This window comes from Sinohyriopsis cumingii, chromosome 5 (assembly GCF_028554795.1).
Source record: "Sinohyriopsis cumingii isolate HCF-2022 chromosome 5, ASM2855479v2, whole genome shotgun sequence".
NCBI classification, from domain to species: Eukaryota; Metazoa; Mollusca; class Bivalvia; order Unionida; family Unionidae; genus Sinohyriopsis; species Sinohyriopsis cumingii.
Window position 1 is genome coordinate 30,981,490 of NC_142965.1, and position 21,805 is coordinate 31,003,294.

The following is a 21,805-nucleotide window of genomic DNA, read 5'->3' on the forward strand; positions in this document are numbered from 1 at the left end:
TCTCGTTATGGTATCGAAATAACAGCAATTAAAATTATTTTAAAAAAAGACCATTTCAAATATTTTGGTGGGGAGAAGAACAACTTATGTCTGTGAAACAGTGACAGTGTTATGCTACAGCTCTGGATTCCTGAGGGGGGCTTCGATGCTTAATCACCAATAGTTTGATCGCCATCTTGAACTAGTTTTCCTCTGTTTATTTGAGGTCCACACAATCTTTGAGCACCATCACAGTGACTGGTGTTGACCATACGCCTAGAATTTGCACCCTAGCTTAGAAAAGTAAATGTACACACGACTGACCAGAAATGAGGGACTTCAGAAATGAAAGCCGTCAAAGTCTGAGTTGAAGAGACGACTTCATTATCTTACAGATCATCTGAATCACAACAAGCAAAGATATGTCATAAAAGTTTACAGTCCAATCCAGTTAAAAATAGTAAATAGTCCAATCAAGTTTGAAATAGTTTTGAATGTAAAGCATTTCAAATATCATATCTGGTTTGATAATTGTGGGCATTTAAACTTTGAAAGAATAACCAGTACTGTTATTTTCACGCCAAGTTTCACCGAAGCAGGTGTACCTCAGATAAATTGTGTGTGTAGTATTGGATAAAAATGTATACACTTTCAAAAAGCACCGTTATTACTTTTGGATAGAGAAATTATATTTTCTAATGAAACAACAGTCACACTTTGTATCTGAGTGGACACAAACAATTTTGTTTTACATTCATCGTACAAATATAGCATAAAAATGTCAAAACCAATCCAGCACCAGCCTAGATTAGTATACCTCATAAATGTTACAATGCCAACGATTGGCACACATAATATCAAGTGTTAGAGAACAAAATTTTGTATCTCACTCCGTAATTTTGTCTCCTTCATGCAATCACGTGATCGTGGTCACCCTCACGTTATCGTGTTTCCGTGTATTGCTTGATTTAGGTATAAAAATCAAATTGTTCTACTTGTTTTGGGGTGACATGAAGATTTGTTCACCTGCAATAAACCATGTTCCACGAGGGCATGACCATCTTCGCTAGCCAAGGTTCCGATATGTTAACAACCTTGGCTAGAGAAGAATGTGCATGACTGGCGTTTGGTGAAGAAATCTTCAGACCTCCTCCCCTCTCCCAGGGCAATTAATGTATATTATCACAGGTTGTTTTCTAGTCTAAGGGTAATTTCGTTCATGCTCCTGTTGATGTCCGGTATTGAGATGGTCATTACAGGGATATTTATCTGTATAGTCTCAAGGAACAGTTGTGATACTATAGTTCTTTGGATTTTCACATCTCCGTAGCCGTGGCGTGTACAATCTCCATAGGTGATAACAAGTAGGACCCGCAAAAACATAACCTAAGTTAGGCGGTACATAAACCTACCGGCATTAAAGTTCCTTTTGACCTTTTTACGAATGAGCAAACATTTCAACCGGGGAAAAAGAAGCGTTGTATGGGAAGATCAAGGCAATAAAATAACATTACGCTCAAATAATATTAAAGAGACAAAGGGATTTGTGCTATTTGTGTCTTTCCAGTCGATGCAACGTATAATCCTAAGTCTTCTGCACTACTTTTGTGTTTGAAACGGTTGTAGTGATGTTTGAAGAAATATTTGAACGAATATTGAAGCTGTCAGATGTCAGATATGCTATATTGAGCTGATATTGCACAGTAAATAATAACGTTGGGGCAGTCGATCTGGACGATAGGGGTGAACAGATTGCAACAGGCATGTGCACATTCTTCCAGAGCTCAACCCGGGATAAGCCATTTTTAAAGCCATACCCTATAATGCGAACAAGCGAATGGGTTTACAGTTATGCAAATCCTGTGTATCGCTCCTCTTGCTTCTCATCTCAATACATTAATCAGCCAAACAATACACATGACGCAATTGAGTTTTAAAAATTCTTCTACATTTCTTTTCAAACTGAAACACACCAAATTTACATCGACGGAAACTGAAACAAAATGTTGCAGAATACTAAATGGGGAAGACGATTTCCTTCATCGCTAATCTGGCGCTACTGCTTTTCGCGCATAGATACCAGTCACATTACTTTCACGCCTCGTGCCATCAACGTCATATACGTGTTAACCGGATGGAAGATTGCATGTAATCTAATGGTCTTTTCCGGTTTATTAGCAGCCATTGAGAAATATAGTGTATGCATATACTTAGATGTTATCTGCTTCAACTTGCTTGATGCTTGATGTCTAGTGATACATTTTTATCGTTTTGCCTTTAGCTGAAACATTATACAGCATGATAACTTATGGTCTTTTCCGGTTAGCACATCTCTCTCTCTCTCTCATTGTCTAGTTGTTCAGAGTGATTTAGCAAGCACAAAAACTGACACAAAGTTTCAAATTTGGTATCACTAATAACACCATCGCAACACATTCGATATTTAAAAATGTCCTGTTACATTCGATATGGAGTATCCATTTCTTCTTTTAATATAACATAATAATTATGGGTTTTTTTAATTATAAGAGAACAAAGCGCTAAACTGCTAATATTTTGCTGCATTTCGCTAAGCATGCATTAAGTCAACGTTTAGCTATAAAAGGGGCTGTTCGTTTAAAAATAGGCCATAATCCGTGTTGTAAAGGGCACTATGACCATAATCCGTGTTGGCAATGACACTAGGGCCATAATCCGTGTTGGCAATGACACTAGGGCCATAATCCGTGTTGGCAACGACACTAGGGCCATAATCCGTGTTGTAAAGGACACTATGGCCATAATCCGTGTTGGCAACGACACTAGGGCCATAATCCGTGTTGGCAATGATACTAGGGCCATAATCCGTGTTGTAAAGGACACTAGGGCCATAATCCGTGTTGGCAACGACACTAGGGCCATAATCCGTGTTGGCAATGACACTAGGGCCATAATCCGTGTTGGCAATGACACTAGGGCCATAATCCGTGTTGGCAACGACACTAGGGCCATAATCCGTGTTGGCAATGACACTAGGGCCATAATCCGTGTTGTAAAGGGCACTATGACCATAATCCGTGTTGGCAATGACACTATGGCCATAATCCGTGTTGGCAATGACACTAGGGCCATAATCCGTGTTGGCAATGACACTAGGGCCATAATCCGTGGCAATAACAGTCCTTTCTAGTGCACTGGATCCAGCAAGGGATCGCGTGTGTCAGGGATTGATTAAGATAAATACAATAAAATGACAACGAACACTGCAAAACTAGTATCAAATTAGCCTGAGCGCTTTCGACTCTTAATGAGTCTTTTTCAAAGGCAAATACAAAACATAGACAAGACAAACAAATAAAACAGAAAAACGGTTATGTTTGCAAAACTTTACATGACTATTTATACAGGAATGAAACCTTTACATTTATTATTTTTCAACTAGTTTATTTCAACTTGTTACGGACGCTGGAAAATATTCTATATTGAGCTAGATATAGATGGTCCATAACGACACTTGTTTTTATGTAAATTTATGTAAGCGCAAATTATATCCCGGATATATTTCATTGTCATAGTATTAATTATAGGCTATTGGGTGACTAATAGGCAAATTGCGGTAATTATTTAAAAGAAAATATGTCGGCTGCCAAAAAGTAATTTTATTTCTGCATGGCTGTCTATTTCTAGTCTTCTTGGTTTAACCGCTTGGTTTCAATGTTCTAAGACGGCGTATCCAGTAATATTCCTTTTTTTTTCTTTTCTGGTTTCGGAACTCCATTTAATTTTTGACAAACACAATTGTTTTGTATAATAAATAATAACATTTTTATTTATTTTGTCATGAAAATAAAATTGTATTTTAATAGCATTAAATTACTCGGTAATCAGTGGCGTCGCTAGGGGGGTGCGAGGGGTGCGGACCGCACCTGGTGACACCATCTCAGAGGGATGACACCAAAATGGAAAATTGCAAATTTTACAGAGCACACACTGCTCGGTCTAGTCGGATTTCATAAGCCGGGATGGACAGATACCCGGCCCGGCCACCCAGATATAGCTGGGTTTTGCACTACCTGAAAATAACCTGCCCGGCCGGGTTTTAAGAAAAAAATTTCATCTTGCCGGGCCAGCCCCATCCCCCTTCCCACAGCAGTAAGAAAACATACTTAAAAAAAAAGAATTTTGTATGGTTGTTAGAAATGAATGTGAGAGAGGGGGAGGGGGGAAAATCAGACAAAATGGGAGTGGAGAAACCCAACCAAGTAAAAACCGACCCGGCTAGATATTTCCCTGCCGGTCACGTGAACCCAGTATCCAGAAAAATTTCCATACCCATCCATCCGTAATATGTATATGTTGGATGATAAGGCAAACTTTGTCAACATCGCTCATAGCATCTTCTCATTCGAGAAACAAATTACATAGTTTTTGGGAACAAAATGTATAGGTTACTCAGCAGCCACTCTTCTCTACCATGAATAATTTGGAGCATGAATTTATTTACTCATTTATTGGGAGGCCCAGGGTGTGGAGCCAAATCTTTTTTTTTCTATCGTACCATATCACAACGTGGATCAGTATACCACATGGGCATTAGTGTGATTGTGCTCAATGTTATAGGAAATAATAAGCTATCTTGATAAAAACACTTTCTTGTACTACTACTGTTACTACTACTACGACTACTACTGTTACTACTACTGTACTACTACTGTTACTACTACTACAGCAGCAGAGGGGGCGAACAGACCAAAAGCTTTTTGCACAATAAGCCCTCCCCACGGAAACTATTCGATAGAAGCGTTATTTCGTCGAAATAACACTTTTATTCAGAATACAGGACAAAAAAAAATGTCCTTGAGAAATGCTTCGCATTTCCAGAAATGCTTTGTATTTCCGCTGATATAACGCGAGTTACTTCAATAAATCCGACTCGTATCCGACATAATTTCCACGGTGAGGTATCATTGAAAAATCAGGTGTAGTTTGCGCCCCCTCTGCTGCTCTACGAAATGAGTTTCCAAGAAAACATTTTTATGTTAACGGAATTAAATCATTGATAAATAAATAATGGCAAATATCGGAGAAGCACTCACAACTAGATTGGCACGACAACGACTAGCCGCGATTAAAAAATTTATTCCTGTCCGTGATTCCGTCAGAGAAAAATTAAAAGCAAGACAAGAAGCGCAAGTTGAGTTTGCAACATCCGCGGAGGAATTATTTAAGCCTATTACAGCAGCTAGTGGTGAAGTTAAAACTGCAATTGTAGGAAAACCTGATCCTGCTGACCCTACCAAAACAAAACGAGGGTTACTTCAAGCAATAGAAGAACTTAAACAGCAACAGGCAGATGAAGGTGCTGTAGTTGATCCAGGTGCCGCCGGAGTAGTGACAGTTGCTAAGGAAACATTTATTAATAAATTTACCGAAGATGGTATTACTGATATAAAAAATATTCCACTTACTAGCGTGGATGAGCTTAGGGAGTTTTCTGCTTGGATTGTCTTAAATTATCCTAACCGGCAAGATTTTCTAAAACCAGGAGCTGCCTCGGGTATAACCCTGGCTGATTGGAGGGATTATGTTTACAAAGTAAACCGAGGTATTTCTCGAATATCTAGCACTGATGATACCTATAATTTTATAAAAACTGGCGTAATTGGGGTTAATAAGGAACTAAGAGACCAACAAATGAAGGCAAAGGAAAGGGAAAGGCAGGCAAAAATACAGGAAATGGAAATGAAAAGGCAGGAAAGGGAGGAAGAAAAGAAGAAAAAAATACAGGAAAAGGAAATGAAAAAACAGTCGAGACTACAGGAGAAGAAACCACCAGCTCTAAAAATAGACCCCGCAATAACACTGCCTGATCCAGTGCCTGAAATTTCATCACCTGAACAAATGGGGGCTAGCGCTCCTGATGATGATTTTACCACTCCTGTTTCGTTGCCCATCCCCCCCCCGATATATCAGAAGAGGAAATACTGAAAAGCAAAATAAAAGAATTACAAAATGAATTAAAAGATTTAAAAGAGAAAAGAGAAAAATTACAAAAAGGAATACCGAAAAAGAGTACCTACTCTAAGATAGAAAAGATAGAAAAAAGGGAAAGATCTGTATTTGATGAAATTGTTAAAATATCAGCAAAACTAAAGAAAACAGGAAAAGGATACACCGGTCGCGGATATAACAACCACATCTGTCCTGATAATATCGTCAATGACGTATCACGGTTGGAAGTTCTCATCGGAGGAAGACGTGCCGGAAACAACTCTCCGGAAATTATAAATGAAGCCGCAGATATCTGTCAGAGACTATTTCAGCGTGGCATTATGGATATCGGCGTTTACCGGGGACTCATTGATGAACTCGCAGACGGTTACCACAGCGACTAGCAAATTTAGTTAGAGAAACAATAATTAAATAAAATGATCGTGCACAATTCTCAACCCGGACACGCTCGTGTGTTACAAGTCCGCGTAGTAAACTCGCGATTACCAGTCTACAGAGCAACCTACGGAGATGGTCTCGGTGATACAATTACTGGTTTGTTTTCAAGAATAGCCCCTAAGGCATTACCGATTGCAAAACAATTGTCGATGAAAGCTATTGATGTCATTAAGGATAAAGCCCTTGGATCTGTTGGTGATCTCGCCGGGAAAGCATTCGCGTCAATCAAGGACAGACTGTCACGGTTAACTCGTAGATTAAAAAAACCACCACCGGTGAAACTGGCCAGTACTGAACTTATGCCCGCGGACGTCAGTAAAGTAATAAATCAGGCTGCCAATCAAAAACTTGCAGAGCTTGTAACCCAAACACCCGAACAAATAAATACAAGTCTGATATCAGGAAGCGGATTTCGTTTTAGAAGGCAATAATTTTATATAAAATGTTTAAACGTATATCTGATCCAGCGTTCGACATGGATGCACCAACACTCAAAGATGAGTCTGTGCGTGATTATCAGTATTATTCTTATGAGGCAACAGTACCTAATCAACGCGGACGAATTGAATTACGAGTCCAGGATACAAGTAGATATTTCCTGCCCGCTGAAGCATTTCTTGAAGTCACGGGTGAACTTGTAACAGATGTTGTCGCTAATACAGAATACGGAGCTAATGTTCGAGTTGGTTTTGTTAACAACGGTATCATGGCGCTGTTCAAAAGTGCTTCATACAGCATTGACGGAAGAGAAATTGAAATAATTCAGGATAATGTTGACGTTGCTACAACAATCCTGGGATTAGCGAGATACTCAGATGATTACACTAGATCAGCTGGTCCGACTATGATGTTCGCTAAGGATAATTCTGATCATCCGGATCATAGATCTAGCATTTTTAGACAAGCAGTAAGTCGTGCTGCTCCTCCTGTTGCTGTTGATACAATAGAGAATTTACCATTTCCCAACCCTAATTACAATCTTGGTTTTGCTACGCGTAAATTAATGTTATCAGGTGACCGTAGGAGATTTTCATGCGCAATTCCACTATCTCACATCTTTGGATTTTGCAGAAATGTCAGAAAGGTTATTTTTGGAGTCAATCATACAGTTGTACTTAACCGAAAAGGTGATGACGTTGACGCCATCTGGCGAGAGGATACTGCTGGTGTTGCTGCCGGTAAAGTAATATTATTCAAGCTTGCGTTGTGGATGCCAGTAATGTCCCCATCAATCACTGAAGAGCAACGGCTACTCTCTTTCATGGACACAGGCGGTAAATCATTGATATCATGGTTGACAACAACAACAGATTCCATTCAGGGTGCCGGTGCTGGGCAATTCACGTGGCACATAGCATCACAGCAGGGTGTGTCAGCACCGCGACATATTTTCATAGCACTTCAGGATGGCGCAAGAGTAAATAGTCAAACACGATCGAATATGATATTTGACAAACTTACTGTCTCTGAGGTTTCGCTGCGAATAAACGGGCATCAAGAACCATCTGAGGACATACTGATAGATTATACAAACAATCAGGTCGCGCGTGCGTATCATCGTTTGATGACATTTATGGGACGTGATCAAAATATTGATACCGGGTTGCAGATATCACAACTGGATTTTACAACGCTGTATCCGATTTATTACTTTTCGCTGGAACATTTGGATCTAACAAAACAATCTGTCGTTGATATACACTTCAGGGTTAACGTGGGCGAGTTTCCCGCTGGTGGTTTCAGAGCTGTCGCGGTTATACTCTCCGATAAAGCAATGCTGCTTGAAGGTGTTGGCGGACGAATGAGAGTTATTGACGCTCCAATCGAGAATATGTAACGCAATTAAAATCAAACTTAGGATATAATGTCATACAGTCATGTTAATGTCACCTTGACTTCCGGTCAAACGAAGAAATTGCAATCGAAACACGCAAGCACGTGCGGGACATCAATAACGTTAAAACGAGATCAACTTGTTGGTGGTCCAAACAAGCTGTCGTTGACTAATACTCAGATTAAACATTTTAATAAGGCACTAACAGCAAAAACCGGTATCCGCCTTGATTTCTCTGCTGCAGCTATCAAGGACATGACTAAAACCGGTGGAATATTTCCCCTCATCCCAATACTAGCTGCTGCAATTCCAGGATTACTCGGCGCAGCGGCAAAAGCTGCAGCGTTAGGTGCAGTTGGAACTGCAGCTGGAATGGCACTAAAAAAGGCAACGGGAAAAGGATACAAGAAAAAAAAGGGGAGATCCACTCGCGGATCAGGTCTAAGACTACCAGGAACTCCACCATCATGGTATCCAAAAAAATTCTAACGCCGTTGAGCAATTTTGATTTACTCGATGCTGTTAAAAAATTGCGTGTAAAACATTTCAGAGGCGTATTTATGCGAGATCAATTACCGACGCGGCCGAATAATCCAGAAACTGGCATTATCAATCTCGACAACAAAGATGGTCCGGGAACTCACTGGGTTGCTTACGCGATCGATCCACGTGGAATTATCTATTTTGATTCGTACGGTTTAGCACCGCCAGTTGAGTTTCTCAAGTATGTCCGCGGAGTGCCTCGCACTCTCAACAGCAGATTTTTTAATATTCCAGTGTGGCAGTCGACGCTACCAACACAAACATTAGTTGATCCGCCCATTTGTGGAAACGAGGTTTTAAATGTTCTTGATGCAATCTCAAGAAATCCAGCAACGTCTCCGCATCGAGTAGTGTATGAATATACCGCATCGAGAAACGCTAGCGTTTCCAATGCTTAGCATTTCTGGAAGTCCAAAGGACTTCTCACGCATTTGAAAAACAGCAATAAGAATAATGGTGGATATTTACGGAAGACCTTTCACACGAGGAGGTAAACCAAGCACAGATGTTGATCTCTCAAAATATGCGACCCGAGATGAAGTCGATAATCTTTTGAATATAGCTGGAGTTGACCCAGATGAAGTTGCTATTTTCCAAGACAAGCAGGGAAAACTAAGAACGAGCAACATTAAGTGGAATGATATAATTCGCAGAGTTCTTGGAGCTACCAAGGATAATTTCGTTGCATTTAGTGATGGCGGCCGGATCAAGGACTCGAACATATCAATCGCAAGCATCAAAGACAGTATTGATAAAGGTGTTGATAAATGTGTGAAAAAAGCCGGTGACACGATGACAGGTGAATTCAGCATGAATGGAAACAAAATAACCGTACTCAGAGATCCAGCCTCGAACGACGATGCAGCAAACAAACAATACGTCGACGCGCAGTACAAACTCGTTGTTGACCTAGTCAGCGACAAAGTAACAAAATCCGGCGACGTAATGACCGGCGGACTTTACATGAGCGGCAACAAAATAACCGCGTTAGCAAATCCCGAATCCGACCAGGATGCGTCAAACAAACAATACGTGGACATCGTCAACGGTAAACTAAATACGCTGCGTGCAGAGTATGATGTTCACGTGGGCGCGTTTACAAGACTTCGAAGAAACTTCTCAAAAACTGATGAGGCCGTGGATAAGTTCTTTGGGGATCCTCCAGTCGTCGACACGAAACTTTCTGAAATCATACCAAATCTTACTAATAACGCCAACGATATCAATAAGATTAATACCCGGTTAGGTGTAGTCAGAACGGAAAAAAGTTTTTCAGATCAAGTTCAGATAATAGAAAATAACATTAACACGATCAAACAAACACAGCAGAATATAGTATCGGGTATTCCTGAGATCGTTAACAAAACCAGTTTGTTTAAAGTTCCCACTGGAGTTACTCCCGGGCATATCACCAACATCGTATTCACGGTATCATCGGGATTCGCAACATGGTCACGACAAAATAACAACACTATCAAATATACAGCAACAGCCACCGGTGTTTACAGGTTGTCTGTGTTTTCAGCCGCTAAATTTGAAATCTTCACAACATATCCTTGGAGACATTCCACCGATAAGTATTCCGGGGTTTGCACTGTAATACTAAACAGCGGAACCGAGGAAACATTTATGCTTGAAGCCGCCGACGATACTTTAACAGCAACATCTTACTGGTTTTGTTTGGAATTCGTCGCTGCAACGCCTCAATTGGTTACCGCGTAATTGAAAATCGGCAGCGATTTTTAAATAAATGTCAACGTTGAAATCCGAAGGATTTCCAGATGCTCAACAATATCGATATAATCAAGTCCGTGAGTGGCAATCTGAGTTAAAAACTGTCATCGAAGTAACCAGTCAAAAAGTAAAAAAATACCGCAGACGCATAACAGTGTTAGACGTTATGGTTTATTCAGTATCCGCCGTTGTTGCATCCGCGGGAGTAATACTATCAGCGGTCACTCCAGTGACTGCAGTAGTCGCTGCCACGATCTCTGTTTCCGCTGCTACAGCAACAGCAGGAGTTTTCGGCATCATAGCAAAAAAAATATCCTCGTGTGCTAACACAAAATTACACGATTACACGACAAAATTAAATACAGCCACGACCGCATACCAGAAATTATCATCGCTGATATCATCATCGTTAGACGCGCAATCCAGCGACGCTGCGTTGATATCAGATTCTGAATTCAAACTAATGTCAGATGTGTACAATGACTATTTGAAAACTAAACAAATAAATAATGTCACTGATGGCAACGCCACAAGAACTGCTTCAACAAATAGTCACAAACACAACACCGGTAAGGACCACAATGATCTCAGTGTCCTCGACGACACCAGAATTCAGCATTAATTTTCGAACTCCAATTGCCGTGAATGAAATCGCGTTGTCGAAGCTCAGTGCGTATCACAGCTGGCCTAATGTCAGAGCGGAATCATTTTCCGGTTTGCAGCCAAATAATTCGTTTGTGTTTTCGTGGAAAACCAAAGCCGACTCTGACGAATTCGACTGGGATACAATTACGCTACCCACTGGAAGTTATCAGATCGAAGAAATCAATAATGAGATACAACGCCAAATAAAACGAACCACCGGCAAGGAAGCCAAAATATCTGTGACCGCGCACGAACCAACGCTGTCTGCGGTCATTGAAATCTCAACACCGGGATACGCCGTGGATATTTATAGCAGCTCAATCCGAACAGTATTAGGATGGCCACAAGAACGACCCGAGGTCGGACCGGGTCCACCGCCACCATCGAAGTCGGATTTCGAGACCACGAAGGAAGAACTACACGACCTCGTGCGCGGCGAGTATTTATTATTTTCAGATCAATTACGATCAGGCCAAGCCCGGTTTTCAACATCAGATCAAGTTCCCTTGGATATAATAGGGGCAGCTTTTTTTGAGGGGTATGGAGGCCGGGATTACCGGCCAGAAGATATAGAAGCTCATTTTTTTAATCCGATCAAACAAGCACATAAACAACAGCTAGACCTGTTGCGGGGACATTTCCAAGATTATATCTCTGATATAACAAAACCTGGAACTGGAAACGCTAGCGTTTCTGCAAGCAGTTCTCGGAATGCTTTGCATTCTCGCACGAACATTATCACCACCATAGAAAAACTAAACAAACTCGTATCTACGATGGAATTTATGAATCAAAAAGTAATTCAACATCTACTGGATCTCAAGGGCGATTATGGAAACCGAAAAAGATCGAATTTTGCAACCCTATTTGGTATTCCCGTGAAGGATATTTCAGATTTTAAACTTCCTGGATATAACGTACACACACTAAGAAAATCAGTCTCTGATCTTATCGCGGAATCTTTCGAAGATATTCTTGCCGCGTACACGAAAATAAAACCACAACCTGTTATTTTAAGACACGATAACAGTACAGCATCCGATGGCAGACACATCTCACCCGGGATCGTAAATATCACAGATGTTATTGCGGTCAATCTTGTATGTGATGTCATCGATGGCAGTTACACCGCCGGCAGCGCTAGCACTGCTCAACAGGGGTTTATTCTGTATACGTTCACACCAAGAGACCCCCCTGGTTTTCGGATTGTGCAAGAACCAATCAATGTGGTCTATCTGCGGTGTAATAATCCGTGGTTGTCAACGATAAATTTTAAACTCACCGACCAACGGGGGGGGGTTGTTGGACCTGCGTGGCGAGACTGTCTCCGTGAACTTACTGGTGAAGTCCTGAAACTCTTCGAGTTTCCACGCTCACGCATTTAAAAAAAAACAGTTGTATATAATGTGTGAATACATTCACGCACGAGTTCATATTCATGATAAGCAAATTCTTCACGAGGCAATAAAAACCGCATTTGGAAACTCACACGAACAGTATTTCCCCGTTAAAATAATCGTTGACGTGTACGGCGACGAAGACTTCTTGTTAACGTCGTCACAATTAACACAGCTACAGCAAAATCATATGATCACAGCTTGGTGTCAACGAGAACAGATTATGAACTATTCTCATTGTTGTATTGATGTTGAAACGCTTAAGCAAATCCTGGAAGTCTAAGGACTTCTCATGTAAAACTCGAAGAGTTTCCACGCTCGGGCAAAAAAAATAATACACTTTTTTTTTACCGTGGAAATGTGCTTTACACTCGAGAAACTCTTTGAGTTTCCGGGGGGGGCTAGCGTTTCTCAGGTTCTACTTTCACTTTGTGCTGTGAGTCACACGCGGCGGTTTATACTTCCTTGTCGACCTCGTAGTCACAAATACTAGTATTTTCGTCAGAAATGCAAGGCATTTCCACGTCGACGTGGTTCACCACGCTTAGATTCTTTATATAACCTTTTAACCGTCTCACCCTGGTGCTAATTAATTTTCGAGTCTCATACTCGCTTGACAATACAAGACGAATCTTCTCAACTGCACGGCACAGTGGAATAAATTCAGATACCTGATTTTCAGTTATCGTGGCAAGTGATCTGTAAATGCGATCTTGCAAACCCTTAATGAACCTATAACACGCGGGGAGATTGTTCTTCCCCGATTGTGATAGCTCATTCAAGGATTCAAAATCTGACATAATTGTTTCAGTGTCTAGTAAAATATTAAAACCTCGCTGTTGTAATTCTTTAATTTCAACAAGTATGGTATTTATATTTTCGTGATTCATATTATTATATATTTTTATATTTTTAAATGCATGAAAAATGCTTTGCATTTCTCGTCCAAGGGACTTCTCATGCTAGCATCACCAAAAACAAAAATAAACAGATAGATGATGAGCGGTTATCACTTACTGGGTACTCTTCACCGGCCTACGGTTCTTTCATGAGTCCTTTGTTAGGATTTTTTTTTCTTGGTCTTATATTAGACCTTCGTGTTGTGATTTTTCCCTTAGGCACCTCATGTTACCGTTTATTTTTGGCCAACACTCTTTCTGAATGTTTCTATTGGTGGGCACCCAGGTGACGTAGAGCTTTATGCATCCATCTATCTGTTTATTTTTGGGGGTCACTCACCCCATGAGGAACTTCTAGATCGTCAAATAACGGTCTAGAAGCTCGGGAGGGACGATACAACACAGAACAACCTTTAACCTCTGATTCGAGTGTCATAGCAGGCAAAGGCACAATGAACATGTAATCTTATCCTAAGACCTTATCCTATGACGACACAAACATGCAGGTGGGTCATTTTCTACGATCAACAGCAGAGCAAAACCATCCATTGAATCGACCATTGGATGGTGCACAAAAGACACCCGCCATTGGCGGATTAAATTTATGGTTTTGCTTGCGCGTGCTGACTTTCGATCGACCCAAAGGTCTTAGGGAGCGATTTCGTATATAACCCAACTGTTACTTGCGAGTTGGAAATTCGCTCTAGCAGTGGGCGGGACTTGTTTAAAATATTTTAATTGTATGTTTTCTCGAGCGCGGTCATATAACAAGCACAGAAGAGCAAAACAGTCGGATATATTCAGTAAAACGAGGATATTGTTTGTAAAAAAATATATATTCTACGGTAAATAAATGATTACATGTTATGAACTCGATAAAATATTTTATCAAGGTGGCTTTCTCAGGGGAGCAAATCCTCTGACGACGACAACTCTGCAAAGCGTTACACACTCGTGGAGGAGTTATCGTCGTTTGTGTCAGCGATAAGAGTTATATAGCAGAATGAAATCTTCTGTTTGAGCTTCTTTGAAAATGCTGTTTTGTGGATCCCATCTGCGACATGCTGTACAGAAGGTGGACAAATACCGAAATACCTACCGGCGGCGTTTATTGACTGGAATACAATTTCTTCACCTGTAATTGCGTTTATAGATTTAATAGCTCTTCTTGCAACTGTTTTACAACGCCCTGTGTTACCCAGTAGGCAGTTCTTGCTCTGAGTGACCACGCGAAGATTGTTTATAGAGTTATCAAGTATGTTACCGTTAATGTGATCAATGACAAAACCCTTAGGGATCACTCCAAAGAAACATTCGTAAATAAAACGATGACATAAATACCTCCCTTTCCCAACAGTAAATCTTGAATAACCACCATTATCAACTCCACCAACTGGTCGTCTTCGCGTGCAGTGTCGTACTATGCCATCTCGGTTTGCCTCATAATTTGGAATAGTTGGATGTGCAACAAATTCTTGTTCGGGAACAAATTCTTGTTCGGGGACGAATTCTTGATTCATTATACTATAAGCAAATCATTTGTCTAATTCATAATTTGTCTGAAAACTTATTTATGTAATCACGCTCCGAGAACGTGTTCGAGGCTGGATTTTTTTTATCATAATACCGTTTTAGTTCTCGATAGCGTTTTCCCCCACACGCTGAACATAATTGCGTTTTTCCTCGTACTCCAATGCCGCATCTGATACACGGTATCGGTCCTAGACTCCCACCGCGGACCTGTTGAGCATGTTGTCCACAGTATTCGTGTCTGCATGGTTTGCTACACGGCGCTGATGAATTTAGTTTAATCCACTTGCATTGGTGCATATAATATATTTGTCTATTTAAATACTTGTCTTAATTATAATAATGAGTTTTGAAAGACTATCCAGAATAAAACCTGGAAATCTCCAATTTCCCCGAGGTCGATTCGATCTTGACCGGTTAACTTTTGATCGACGACGACGAGAACTCACACTCGTAATTGGTGTTATCAAGAACGCCAAAGAAGAGTTTCGTCGTGATGGTGCTGCACATGTGTGGTCTTCGTATAAAATCATTTCTGAAAATGCCATCATTGATGGTACCATCAACGATACAATCGCGTCGAACATAATTGGGTATCTCGATGATAAAAAATATTTCATTCAGATAAAATTTATCGTTGGCGTCGACGACACGGAAACAGGTGAAACAACGTGGATTATCAGAGACAAACTAGACCCTATTCTTGATGCCCGGCGGGGGAAAACCGTCGTCGTAACCAAAGACTCAAACCCGGGAGTACTTGTTGGGATTGATACACCGTATTATGCCAGAGCGTATCCTGTGACCGCAGTCATTTATGGAATTTATCCGATGAAGAAACCACGCGTTGATAAACTCGCCCCGATGAAGATGTCAGAGTCATTGATAAAATCCACAGGGTTGAATTGTGTAGCCGAGCGAGTAATGGAACATTTTAAAAATGCAATGCGAGGAAACGGCCTAACACCGCTAAGACAGACTAAAATAGCAGCGTGGGCGGCAAAAGTAGTGGATGAAGGAGCGTCAATAAATGATGTTGCCGAGCTCGAACGATTACTAAAATTTCCTATAACGGTTTCATCGTTGACCGGTGAGGTATTGTACAAGAGTAAATATGATTCCCGTGGAGCACCAATAACTATTATCGATCATAACAGTCACGCCTGGACTGACTCGGTTAGGATATTTCCTCGAGATCGTGTTGTAAAGTATTATCCGGAATTGGAAAATGCTAGTGGTTCCACGAGCGGAAATGCCAGCATTTCTATGTTTGATTTTATTTATCAGATAAGTAAAACCGATCCAGTGTCGGTGTGGTTATTCCGAAGTGACCTCGAGGGAGAGTTTGATCAGTTTGTGAAACCCAACGGGGAGGTATACAGAACGGCGGCATTACATCACGAAATGAAAAAACTCGCAGAAAAATATCATGCGACGAACACTGATACGTTACTGACGCAGTGTTTTACTGTCCCGGGTGTTGTCACGCATATAGCCCGAGAACGAAATTCATGGAGACCAACCCCGAAGAGTTTTCTCGAGGATATTCAACAGAGCTGTATCGAATACGGACACGGTGGTTTGTGGAATACCCAGTATGATCACCGCGATATGATATCCGTGGATATGACGGCGTGTTATCCAGGAAGTTTTCTTGGGCGGGGAGAATGTAGTGAGTATTTTAAACGGTTTGGTCATATTACAAGCTCGATGACAAGAGTTGCCATAAACGGACCATTGCCTGATTTTGACCTGACCGGGGTTGCTTGTGTGTCGTCGTTTAAACTCGCTACGGGTTTACATCCTGTGTGTTATGCTTGGTTTGGTAAACATTTCGTTGAGAAGCGATGGGCACCAATAGTGTTATTGCGATACATGCTTGACAGTCGAATACTGCTGTCGCTGACGGTCAGTGAAGCGATTATATGCTACTGTCGTCAAACCGAAGTTTGGTTGCCAACTCCGCAAGTCACCGTAGAAATTGAAAATTTCCGAGAATATCCAGAATCGTTTATCGACACTATCATCGAAAGAGCTCCCCGAACTGATGAAAGCACAGCAAAAGATCTAGGACGAAGAATAATAGGAAAATTTACTCAAGGTGGAGCGTATGATCATAAACTACATCATAGTCGATTAATCATGGACGAGGCCGAATTGGATCTTATTGTCGCTAATGCCGCCACGAATAATACGTTTTGTACCCGCGAAGATGTGTTTCTGTCAAACGGGGAAAAATTAGGAACTGTTTTTAGTTATATCGACGGAGAATCATCTCAGTACACACATTTGAGATCTTCGATGCTAGCTTATGTATCAATAAACCTATTGTCGATGATTAATAGGTTTCCCGTTGACGCAGTGAGAGTTGCAACGGATTCATTCTATATCGATAAAAAACACTTAGCGGCGTTGAATAAGGTTATACCGAATGATCCATCGTGGGGTTCATGGAGAATAAAAAATGAAATGTTGCATGGATATTGTGAATCAGCTGATGTTGAAATCGAGGATGAATATCGCGGCGCAGAAATATCTGGGAAATTTTCAATTTCTACGACAACTTCGCTGCCGCCGGTGCACGATCCTGTTGTGAGACATAGAACAGTTTATCTCAACGGGGCTGGTGGTTCCGGTAAGACAACTCGCGCGATAGAATTATTTAGAAACTCTGACATGATTGTGCTAACACCCACACATAGACTTGCCAGGGAGATGAGACAACGGGATGTTAACGCGTGCACGTATCACAGTTTTTTTAAATACAGCGGCGGCACATGGACTCCTACGCGAATGGGAACGAAATATATCCCTGGAATAATAATCTGGGATGAGATAGACACTGTGCCGTTGGATACATTAAAACAGTTTCTGGATTGGTTGCTAAAGAAAAATACCGCAGTTGTTATGTGCGGCGATCATGGTCAACCACCGCCATTTACAGGTGAATCTCCACACACGTGGCTGAAAACTTTTGTAGATTATTATGAGGAAATAACTAACGATGTTAGAGCACTCGATGAAACGCTGAAAGAGTTTAAGGCGTTGATCAGGCTACAAACCAATAAAGTCCAGTGTGAGATAATGCGTGAAATAATTCCAGAGACTTCGCTGAGCGACTTTTGGGAAACGTGGAAACCAGGTGATTTAATTGTGGCAAGTAGAAAGATAGTCAGGGACACACTTCAGCAGCGGTTATTTCAGTTACATCAGAAGAAATTTCCCATGTTGCCAGTGCCGTTGTGTTATAGACCAGCTGATACGCGATTGCAGAATACCGACGTTGATATACCTGGGAGATCGGAAAAACAGAATTTAGTATTAAATGATATTGTCACAGTTGATATTGATGCTGTTGAACAGGCACTGAAAATGAGCAAATCCCCGTGGACGCTAGGATACGCTATGACCATCCACAGTTCGCAGGGACTAACTATTTCAGATACAACAGTTTGGATTGTTGATGATCGCATCGAGTGGTCAAATTTAGTTTATTTAGCCGTGTCAAGAGTAAGAAGGATAGGTCAGTTACGAAGAATTGTATTAGATGATGTTATCAACGACAGCATCAACAGATCAATCGCTGATGATACAATAAGAAAGAAATTAGCCGGTTACAAACAGAGCGACAAAAAAAATGGCAACGAGTTTGATCTCGACGAAACATTTATTATACAATTACAACAACAGCAGAATAATCACTGCGCGAGTTGTAATTGTTTATTGCTGTGGCAGTATTCGAAAAATAATCCAAGGCAATTTACCGTAGATAGAATAGATAGTAATCGCGGTCATACGCGTGAAAATGTGATGTTGACCTGTCTTGAGTGTAATCGACGCAGAGGTGCTGCTGCAGTTATTTAAGTGATCGAGGTACCTGAAGTTGCTCGCGTGTGAACCCACGCTGAGGAGCAGTTGAATCTAATCTGTAGATTGCGTTTCTCCCAGTTGATCTGGTTATGCTAGATATCTTATGTGTTGTAACGCTCCATATAGGATCAGTTGCCCTTTTTTTTCCTCCTTCGAGTTCGCCGGGTTCGTATAAATACCTAACGGTGACATTACCCAGTAGTGGGGACGCTAGCGTCGTTGGCTGCGTTGAAACACGTTCACTGACGCGGGGTATATATTTTTTTGTGATTGCATTTACAGGTCTCATGTTTGTTGTTCTGGTAATTTCATTATTCAGTGCGGCTATCACGTTTGGCAGTCTTGCAACCCATTCACGAGATCTCGTATCGTAAATGAATTCCCTCGCGTACTGGTATCCGAATAATCTCTCAGCGAGTGTTCTATTAAATCGCTCAACAATTGCCTGATCCCGATGAATTTCAGTATGCCCTCGTCGTATGGTAACGTTATGCTGCTTTGTCAGTGATGACACCGCGCCCTGAAATTCCTTGCCAGGATCAACTTGTAATAATCGTGGCCAGTTTAGAGGTCCTCGTTGATAAATTCGTTTAAACGCAGAGGCAACTTCGGACGCTGTTTTAGTCGCTAACGGTTCTGCTTCTTTGTATCTACTGGCAACATCAACTACTGTTAGCGCGTATTTGTATATTTTTCTACGGACAGTATCATGAGGCAGGAATAGTATGTCAGCCTGATGAACTTCATTGGGGACACTAACATCAAAATGTGCAAAGTTGATTTGTCGAGGTGGTGGTAAGTAGATTTGCCATATTGCTTGTTTTGACAGCCATTTTTTGGCAACCTCGCGTGTTACTGATGCCGCGTTGGCGAGTTTATTAATTGCTGAGTTACCTCTCCAATATCCGATTGGGGAATAATAAATCGCTTGCATGGAAACACTAGCGTTGGAAGTCCTTGGACTTGTCTGCATCGTTATTAATTATCCAGCGCCTAATGCTAATTTAGATTTCATCGCTGATCTTACTAACCAATTAGCGAGTGACTCCCTAAATGATTTATTTTTTATGGCGCTTAGTGCATGAATTAATTTCACATCCGCGATATGCCTGTCTTGTAGATCTTTACTTCGATAAGCAATATCATGTATGTGACACGCTGCGTCGATAGCGTTTATCGGATACTCGCCGGGTTTGGGCTGATCGTTGCTGTCAAGCCTGATATCTAGTCGTGTTCCCGGACCGCAGTAATTGTATCCTGGGAGATGTTTTTCTCCGGGATATTTAGCCCAAGGGGTACCTGGAAGTCGTCCGAGGGTTGCTGCGATGTCACCTCCGCTGACTTTGTCAGGCTTTTTTTTTGAAATCTAAATTTTTTTGTGCCACATCGCGCACACTTACCAGAAAGTGCTTGTCTGTTATTTTTTGTTGTAATGGTTGTTAGATCATTCGTAGGGGTTTGTGCCTTACACTTCACACAATATAGATCCATAATTATTATTCCTTATATACAAATGGAGATCACTGATTTTTCTGCGACGCGAAGGAAAGAACCAGTCAAGCATAATTCCGCGCTACCAAATTCTATCAGAATGATCATCATAGGACCGTCAGGATCAGGTAAAACACAGCTGTTGCTGAACATGATAATGAAGTGGATGAAATGGGACAAACTATACTTGATAGCTCCGTCTGTGGATGATCAACGTTGTTATGATGTTATAAAAGATTTTAATGAGAGTGCAAAAGCGCTGAGTGAAGACGGCGAGGATGTTGTTGAATTTATAACTGATATCGAAGAAGCTCCGTCCGTGGAAGACCTCGACGGGGAAATAAATAACCTAGTAGTGTATGATGATGTGATGCTGGACAAGCAAAAAAATCCTGCAAGAATATTTTCCCGGGGTCGTCATAAAAACACTGATGTGATTTATGTTACTCAGCGTTATACACAAATACCAAAAGTAATCAGGGATAACTGTAATCTTCTTGCGGTGTTTAATGGAGTTGATGTTTACACGCTGAGAAATATTCATCAAACCTGGTGTAGCGGCGATATGGATATTAATAAATTCAAAAATTTCTTTAGTCGCGCTCAAAGAAACCAGCACGGATTTGTGACAATAAATTTACACGACCCGCGGACACGATACCGCGTCGGCCTTGATACACTATTTGCGACATAAAAATGTTTTTCCTGGCGCGTTAACGCGCTCAACTTGGAAACTCATTTCGTAGAGCAGCAGAGGGGGTGCAAACTACACCTGATTTTTCAATGATACCTCACCGTGGAAATTATGTCGGATACGAGTCGGATTTATTGAAGTAACTCGCGTTATATCAGCGGAAATACAAAGCATTTCTGGAAATGCGAAGCATTTCTCAAGGACATTTTTTTTTGTCCTGTATTCTGAATAAAAGTGTTATTTCGACGAAATAACGCTTCTATCGAATAGTTTCCGTGGGGAGGGCTTATTGTGCAAAAAGCTTTTGGTCTGTTCGCCCCCTCTGCTGCTACTACGACTACTATAGAAACCATATAATGTTTCGTACATGGATTTTGTTTCCAGTCATTCCGAGTCGTATTAGTTTTTTTAAAAAGTCAGACGGGTGTGTGTGTGTGTGTGTGTGTGTGATAGCGTGCGCAGTAGTTAGCCTTTCTCTCCAAACATATTTCTTCCTTCTGTATCTCCCATGTGGAAGCCAAAAAGTATAACAGCATATTAGTGCTTTTTCCCCGAACTTTTGACAAAATGAAAAATTAACATAAACCAAAAATGTTCCTTTACCTGTAAGACAATGTATCCAAACATTTGAATCTTCATTTTTGTCGCAAAAGACTTTATATTTATCAAATATGACCCAATGTCCCGTAGCTCATATCTCTTTACAGCGCAGGATGTAACTGTCCGGATATTGTTTTCGAGTTATACGTCAGTGAAAGGG

General features: G+C 41.0%; 1 protein-coding gene across 1 annotated transcript in view; it reads right to left on the reverse strand.

The window, feature by feature from the left end:
• The window catches only part of LOC149798875 (uncharacterized), a 147,182-nt gene extending 125,377 nt beyond the window's left edge, over positions 1-21,805 (reverse strand). The window contains exon 1 of the mRNA XM_089957790.1: positions 21,649-21,805. Coding sequence (XP_089813916.1) covers positions 21,649-21,684 — 36 coding nt within the window. The 5' untranslated portion in view covers positions 21,685-21,805. The remainder of the gene's footprint in view (positions 1-21,648) is intronic.